At 38.6% G+C, this 8,052-nt stretch overlaps 1 protein-coding gene across 2 annotated transcripts in view; it reads left to right on the plus strand.

Moving 5' to 3' along the window:
- The window catches only part of FAM217B (family with sequence similarity 217 member B), an 8,026-nt gene extending 183 nt beyond the window's left edge, over window positions 1-7,843 (plus strand). Inside the window, exons 2-5 of one of the 2 annotated variants that reach the window (XM_035344095.1) lie at window positions 1,215-1,418; window positions 2,605-2,710; window positions 2,802-2,887; window positions 3,285-7,843. In XM_035344095.1, coding sequence (XP_035199986.1) covers window positions 1,324-1,418; window positions 2,605-2,710; window positions 2,802-2,887; window positions 3,285-4,473 — 1,476 coding nt within the window. In that variant the 5' untranslated portion in view covers window positions 1,215-1,323 and the 3' untranslated portion in view covers window positions 4,474-7,843. Of the gene's footprint in view, window positions 1-1,214; window positions 1,419-2,604; window positions 2,711-2,801; window positions 2,888-3,284 lie in introns of those variants that run through there. The other variant, XM_035344096.1, reaches the window with a different exon arrangement.
- Window positions 7,844-8,052: the final 209 nt, after the last annotated feature.

Genomic DNA, 8,052 nt, shown 5'->3' on the forward strand with positions numbered 1-8,052 from the left:
CGGTTCGTCAGCGCCGGGCCGCTCCGGCTGCGGTCCGTGCCCAGGGCAGAGCGGGGCCGTTGGCAGCAGCCGTTAAATGGGGCCGTCGGCGGGGATCGGGCCCGCGGGCGGGTGGCGTCGGGGCGCGGAGCGCTGCGGGGTGCGGGAGCGGGACCCGCTGAGACCGGCGGCCGGGAGGGAGAGCGGGGACGGGGGGTGAAGGAGCGGGAGCGGGTCAGATAACGCACGTAGGCATGCACATCGTGTACGTCTGCATCATGTACATATAAATCCTATAAATGCAAACCATGTAAATACACATCGTATACATATAAACACAAAGCTCAGTGCAGCCAAACCGTGGGTGGGTGAGGAGAGGTATTTTGGTGCAAGCCAGCTGTTCCCCTTCCGAAATCCGTGTCTGTGCAGCCCTGGGAGGGGACTGCGGTTTCTGGAAGATAAAGGACCCCTGCGTATGCTGCCTGGAGCGTTTTTAGTAGGAATTTATGAGTGTTGGGAGGTTCACTTTGGAAGAAGAAAACAATATTAAGCATTTGATACAAAATTTGCATATATGAATAAACCATGAGGCTCCGAAAAGGACAACTCCACGCGCACAGGATGCGGGAGGCTGATCAGCTGTTCGTGTTAAATGGAGAGCAGCGACACCCACCACCATTTGGCTGGTACTTGGCTGCAGTCGGCACGCGTAAGGCCCCGCAGGAAGAACAAAACAGTGTGCTCTGATATGAAAAGCAGCTCTCCTAACGCCACTGTACATCAAAATATTCCTCTGTATCTTTGCGAACCATCTTTCCAGGACAGGCTTGAACACGGCGTGGCCGGCCAGGCATCCCCTCGGTACTGGCTGAAGAAGCCGTGGGGTGACAGCACTGGGCTGGTGGCTGCAGCAGCAGTGTGTCGATCCTGGCTGGCCGTGCCCCCCAGCATTACTGCGTGATCAGTGCATTGCATTGCAGCGTTAACGGGCAACCCGCTCCCAGTGGGTACACCGCGCTGCTCCGCTGCTCAGCTCGCCCCTTGGTACCCAGGGGGATGACGGCTGGGTGCAGATTAGCAGTAGTAAGATGAATAATGCAGGAATAATACGCAAGCACCCGGGGAGGGGATGGTGCTTTCCAGTGCCATTTGGTAGCTGCTTACTGGTTGTCGTACTGCTTTAAAAATAAATCGCCTTGAGAGGAATTGCATGTGTTTGTTTATCACATTTCTAGGACATGGTGATTGTTGCATCTGATACGCTGTGTTGTATGAACCCAAGACCGGAGTCATTTGAAGATTATGTAAAGATAAAGGTGCAGAATCCATTTTAAAAGAGTAATAATGGGACCAGGCATTCAAGAGCATCCTTTATTACTGCACAGAAAGACACAGAAAAAGGAAATCCAAATCAATGAAAACCACAAAGGAATGGTAAAGTAAGGAAATTATTTTCTCTCTTTCTAGTTATAGAAATCTCTAAGTGCTGTAGAAGAGTTAATAAGGGCGTGAGTGTACTGTTCAGATTCTCATCCCCCTCTCTGATCCACACCATCACAAATGATCGTGCAGTTGCGCCATGCAGGTCACACAGTGACAGAGGTGGCTGTGTCACTGCTGGAGGCAACAGACTCATTTTTATTCTGCTACAAGCTCTAGAATTGATTTTTTTTTTTTTTGACAAAATGAACAAAATTCAGCGACACTGACTTAAAAACTGTGAACAAGATGTCTTGTCCAACATTAACTAAACTGTGGTCAATCTGTGTGTCAAACTGTGGATGGGGGTATAATTTTCCTATTCCTGATCTAAGATGATATTTTAAAACTTTCTTTTGTAAAATTAGTAATATTTATTGTTTGTAGAACAAACACTGTTTTCTGGTTCTTAAACAACACACTGATTTAATGATGCTGTGTACTTACACTGATGTATCTGATTTGAGTAAAGTATCTATGTTAGTTTTAAGCTGTCCAGATCGGTAATGCCATTTCTTTTGCTTGCGTATGATTTTTTTTCCCTACTAATATTTGTACAACTGCAGTATAAAACAAACGGATGAATCTTTTTGTGCCTCTGTTGTGAATTAGTTCATAGTAATATCATAATAGACTGTATGCTCCCTGCTCACTTCCACTCATTAACATCATAGGAATAATCCGTTAAATTTTAAGACTATGCAAATGAGAAAGGCAAGCAAGATTTAGTTGTGGCGGCCTTCATATTGTACTTTGTAATTAATTTTGTTAAAGTGCAGTTGGACCATCAGTACCAGGTGCTATATAAAATAGTAATTAAATAAGTAATCTCTAATACTATTTATTATCCCGAAGTAAATTTGGGATCTTCTTATAGAAGACTTTATATAAGGGCTAAGTTCTTTTATTGTATCATCTGATTTAATTATGCATTTTCCTATAATAGTATAAAAATATAGTAGCATAATAATACTATAAAACCCAAAAAGTTAGCATAGCATAGTTCCAGTGAATATTAAGAATAGTTGCAATCAACTCTCTCTTTGTAAAACTTAATTGTACTATAAACTTTTATTGTATTTCTGTTCTGATGATCATAAGTTGCTATTGTGTGTGATACTCTTGTTTAATCCTTGCTAATTACAGTAATGGAAAAAGCCATCCAAGCACCAAAGGACTAAAGAAACCAGTTTCTCACATGAAACTGACTCCTGGAACATTAGGGAAAAATGTATCAAGTGCCAATGAAAAGGTAAATCAAACCAGTTCTTTGTTTATAGAAAAAGGGTACCTAGTTTATGTCAGCTTTCACAGTAACATCACATATTTTCATATCTTTTCAGACTTCCTACGATACTCAGTATGGCAACCAACCAAGTACTTTTAAGAAGGGAAGAAACCAACTGGATGACAATGCTCAGTCAAAACGGTAATTCTGTGCTAAGATCATCTGTTTTAATTTAATCAAGCAGGTATTAAAATGTGTGTGATAAAATTATGCCTTCATTTTGTTGCCTTTAATTTCCCTAGACTCCGAATTCAGAATTTCTGGGGATAATGAATGTAAGTCGTCAATAAGGAAACTTAACTATACTGCCTTAATAGGTTCTCAGGCAAATTCAGAATAAAATAAACAAACAAAAAGTAGGAGTAGGTAGCATTCATTCTGCTGTAAATACGATTTTTACCTCATTACTAAGTTTCCATGCCATTTGTAGTTTAATTGGTGTAGATCTAGGTCCTTGAAGGAGGTGGCAAGAACTTTGTAACCTGTTGTTCCAAAGACATTAATCATTCTAACAGGATATGATCTTTGTTTTTTTAAGGATCACGAGTGTTTGCACATCACTTCCCAGAGTACAAGGATCAAAGAAGAGTCTCCCAGAAGCAAAGCAAAGTGAATCTTTAGTGCACAGGATCCCTCCTGCCATAAAAGGCAGCACACAGGGTAGCTTCTATAAGGTTAAAGATGTGCCAGTACAACATTTTTATTGCAGAAAAAAAGAACAATTGGAAAAGAACCATGAAGAACATGTTGCTGAAGCTGGTCCATGCTCCTCTAAATGGCAAGGAGCATCTGCAGGTGAAATGTTTCTTGATTTTCAGTCAGTACAAATTATTAAAGAAGATGCTGAAGATGATAGTGCCAGTGATCTCTCTGATTCAGAAAGGATTCCCATTCCTCCATCTCCCTGCACACCACCAGAACTCATACTCAGAGCTGAGGAAATTGATCCAGGTTGTTTGGAGCATGTGCCTGATACAGGTTTTAAAGAATCAGAATATTACTACCCAGACTTCCTGCCACCCCCTTTCAACTCATGGGACTTGAAACAACTGGCCATCTTTGTCAATGTAGAGGGTAAATCTGAATTTCGACCAAAGCCAACGGGATTTCTTGAGAAATACATTGATCGCCTTTTGCAGCTGGAATGGCTGCAAATGCAGACTGTACAGAACGAGAAGGTAAAGGCAGCCAAAGCCAGACCACAGACTGCTCCCAGTGCCATACGTACCCTAAAAAGCCCTGGCAAATGCAAAGCATTGTTCAGCCCATTGCCTAACAAGCAACTGGCTCCCCAGGAAAGTGTTACAAAACTCCCTGCATGCTATTCAGGTCACAGGGGAGATCTATACTGTGAAGAAAGTCGACAGTTCTGTTCACATCCAGGTCACCTGAAACTATCTGAGAGAATAGGATATGCAATGTCTTCTCAGAGACAATCAGGTGAAGTAAGAAGTGAACTGAAAAAAACAACTGCAAAGCAACAGCTTCTCAATATTCAGCCACCAGAGAACAATTCTAAAATTCAAAATGCTGGTAACATCAGACCCCCTAGGCAAGCATCCGTATTCCATGGTTCAGCTGCTCCCATGAAAGGCGTAAAAACATATGCATGTACAAACCCAAAGAAAAATGGCAGTGCTAACAATTACGTTCCTTCTAAAAAACCAACAGGGGACAGGAAAATTAAAACAAATGGCATGAAGCCAACATCACACAAATTTAAATGAAGAAGAAGAATGATTTTTAAATGTTGAAAAAAATGTAAATGTTAAAATCAACATATTTTTGATGTTTCTTGACTGCTAGAAAGCATTTGGCCAATCCAGAAGGGCCATGTTTTCTTCATCGCAAGATCCTGAAAAAACACGTTCTCGATGCATGATTCTAAGTCAGCACTGTTCTTTTCAATACATTTGATCTTAAGCCAGCAAGGCCAGCAGGAAATCTTTTCCCTGAAGGCAAGTGTCTTCCATTAGTCTTTCCTCAAAAATATTTACAATAGCTCAATGAAGACAACACTAGTGGAATATGAAAGTTTAGAGATGTACAAAATGTCCTATGTGCACCAGTTGAACTCCATTTAAATCTGTAGTGTTTCCTCTGCTTACCTTGGTGTATTTGAGAGAATAGGAACTGTGCTCTTTTTCTGTAAAAGATGTGCTATTTTGAGAAGGTTTGATGGTGTTCTGTTTTCTGATGGAAAAAGGGCTCCATTGTTTTTATAAAATAATGGAGTAACCTATCGGTACAAAGTCAAACTCTAATTCTTCATAGAAGATCATAAATTGATATTTTTGATAAGTTTGATTTTTATTTATTTTTTTCTAGGAAGAAGAATGGAGATAATGTATTGAAATATTTTAATGCAGAAAGGATTCTTTTAAAGACAATTATTAGGGAGCAGACAGCTTCACTAGTGGCAGATTAAGAAAAATGAATGCATGTTTTTATACCCAGAAACATTCGCTGTATTTGCAGACAGCATTCCTTCAAGTTAGTTTTGTAAACCTTGATGCTTTTTGTCATTTAGAGGAAATGACCAAATTTCAAACCTCACATGGATAATTAATGCAAAATGAGAATATTACTAGATACTCTGTGGTCTAATGTCCAGAACTCGTAAACTCTCAAAACATAGAAAATAGAATCTTATGAGATGAATTTGAAGGCTATTTTAAGGTCAGTCAAAGATATATTTTGATACAAAAGATACCTATTTTCAGTTACTGAGATGACTATTCCATAGTCCATTCTACTTCACTTAGCTTAGCTTCTTATTTCAGGGTTTAGTGACATGGCATGAGGAAATACCCTACAGAAAGAAATTCTACATATTTTTTAATGCAGGGCCCTGTCCTTGGACTCTGTATTTTGTCTTGTGTCTGTGAGATACAAGAGAATATGAAAAATAATTCAGTGGATATCCAAGTGTCAGTTCAGCTGTTAACTGGGGACACGATCCCGTTAAAGATGAAGTTCTAGAAAATGTTTTGAACTTTCATTTTAAAATGAAATACTTCCTGAGCACCATTAGCTTCATCCTCAGGCACCTGTCACAGTGAACTGTTTATGAGAAGTGAGCTGACACCTGATGGACCAAATTTTACAAGCGGATCCTTCCCATTTGATATCAAATGAAAAAGTAGCAAACGCTAAAGAATATATTTATGTACATAGTTAAATTGCAATTCTCTGTTTGATCTCATCTTGGTTTTAAGATGCGTAGCTGTTTCTGTTCTTTCATTGTGCCTACCAGATCTTCAGCTTTGTAAAATCTCAATGCATGGATTTATATGTAGTTTAAAATGAGAGAATATTAATAAATATAGTAATAAACAAGATTATTTTACAGTACATAAAAACAATGCTCAGGAATAGTGTGAGAAATATTTTAAGTGGCTTTTTCCTAGTCTACTGGAGACCAAATGTGAAATTTTAAATTGATTAAGGAAACAAATCTAATGTACAGTATATTTCCATATTCAGTATTTGTTAGGATACAGTTAAAATAATAGTTGCTTGTATGTCGTGCTCTATGCAATTAAAGTGGAACTTAATCTGACATGCTCAACGATCAGGTAAATTGGCTGTGTTGGAGGTGTGGTGAAACTTACAGGATGGCATTCAAATACCAGCAACTGCACAGCACTAGCACATTTCAGCCTTTTGTTTCGTTCCAGACTCATCGTGTATCTCGGCTTTTTTTAGATGAAAGGATCTTGCATCCACTTTGGCCAAATTCTACAAGCCTTCATTAGTCAAGTTTTCGTGATTTGCATTAAGAGTAGTGAAAATAGGACTGCTCTTGCTAATGAGCACTGTTGTAGTGCATGATTTTAGTACCCTGTTTTGGCACACTACTATAAGCACCAAAAGCAAGGTGAGCAGGATCAAGTCAATAATCAGAATGGCAGTTCTGATTCTCTTAGATGCAGTAATTAATTCAGCATGTTATTATGACACTGAATATTAGTGTATGCTAATCTTTTCTCTGAAATGTGGCTCTATATTGGTGCTTTCCTAGATTACCTGGAGAGCATGTAGACACGCATTTTGCATGATCACCTGTTAAAGAATAAATAAATAACTAGTGTTTCAGTCAGCTTTGACTAGAGCAAAGGCGATTGGCACTGAGAATTTTTTTTTTTTCTCACAGACCCAGGAATTAGAAAGTTTTGGTTTAATGTAGCGTTTGTGGTCTAATGCACTTTAATCTGTTGTTGGAGACTTTTTAAGAAGTTTAATAGGCAGAGATGGTGATGGCACTGAAAACAAATCTGAATACTTGTTCACCACTAAGCTCCGGCTGTGATCAGGACAAGTAAGTTTGTCTCATGATAATCACACGATTCTAATTTTTGTTCGTTCATTTGATACTTTCAAAATTGATTTCTTTCAAAAACTGTTCTTTCTGTGAGCAGACCTACAAGTGTTGGATTTTATCTGGCAGCAGTTTTGCTCCTGTTTTACTTGTTTATGTTCTGGACCTATAGTTGGAAATAACTCCTTGTATGAAGAGGACTATGGTTTATCTTTCCTTCATTTTCTATTGATGGGTATTTTCTTTAGAAACACTTCTGAGTATAGCAGAAAAGTTTATTGCATCAAGTACATTACATTCCGAATTTAAATAATTCCACAGCACAGTTTGTGTGGCTATTTATATTTTTTCACTCTATATAGCAATATGATCCTATATTCACATGTAACTAAGCCTAGCACTGAAGATGCTGAAGAGCAAGTTTACTGTGATTTGAGATATTTAAATTGATTTTTTTTTTTCCTAGATAATTGTAGTGTTCTTTAGTACTACCTACAAAACTAATACACTCAGGTTGCATTTTAAATAGCCAGATTCTACTTCAGTTATACCAATATAAATAAACTTTGAACAACTGTTCTCAAGGAAAAAATAATTTCTCATGAAAAATAATTAAACAGGCCACTGTCTGGAGCCCAGCTTTTGATGTTGGCAATCATTTTTTTCTTATTTATTTGAAGATTCTGTGGATATTTTTGCTGGTAATTTCATTGGGAAGTGATCTTGTAATTCAAAGTTACTGTGTATTTATTATATTAAAAGTGAAATGCTGCTTACTTGTTCCTTAGTTGTATTCTTTTCATCATCCACAAGATGGCACTTTTGAATTTTTCTTTTAGGATGTTACTATGGCATAGGACAGAGCTCTTAGCTCAGTGATATCTCAGCTGTATTGCTGCTGATGGTCAAGCTACCTGGCTAAAAGATACGTGATTATTTCTACTCCACGTGGCAGTCACGTCTGTAATGGTTGTGTTAAGGCATC

Source organism: Oxyura jamaicensis, chromosome 20 (genome assembly GCF_011077185.1).
Source record: "Oxyura jamaicensis isolate SHBP4307 breed ruddy duck chromosome 20, BPBGC_Ojam_1.0, whole genome shotgun sequence".
NCBI classification, from domain to species: domain Eukaryota; kingdom Metazoa; phylum Chordata; class Aves; order Anseriformes; family Anatidae; genus Oxyura; species Oxyura jamaicensis.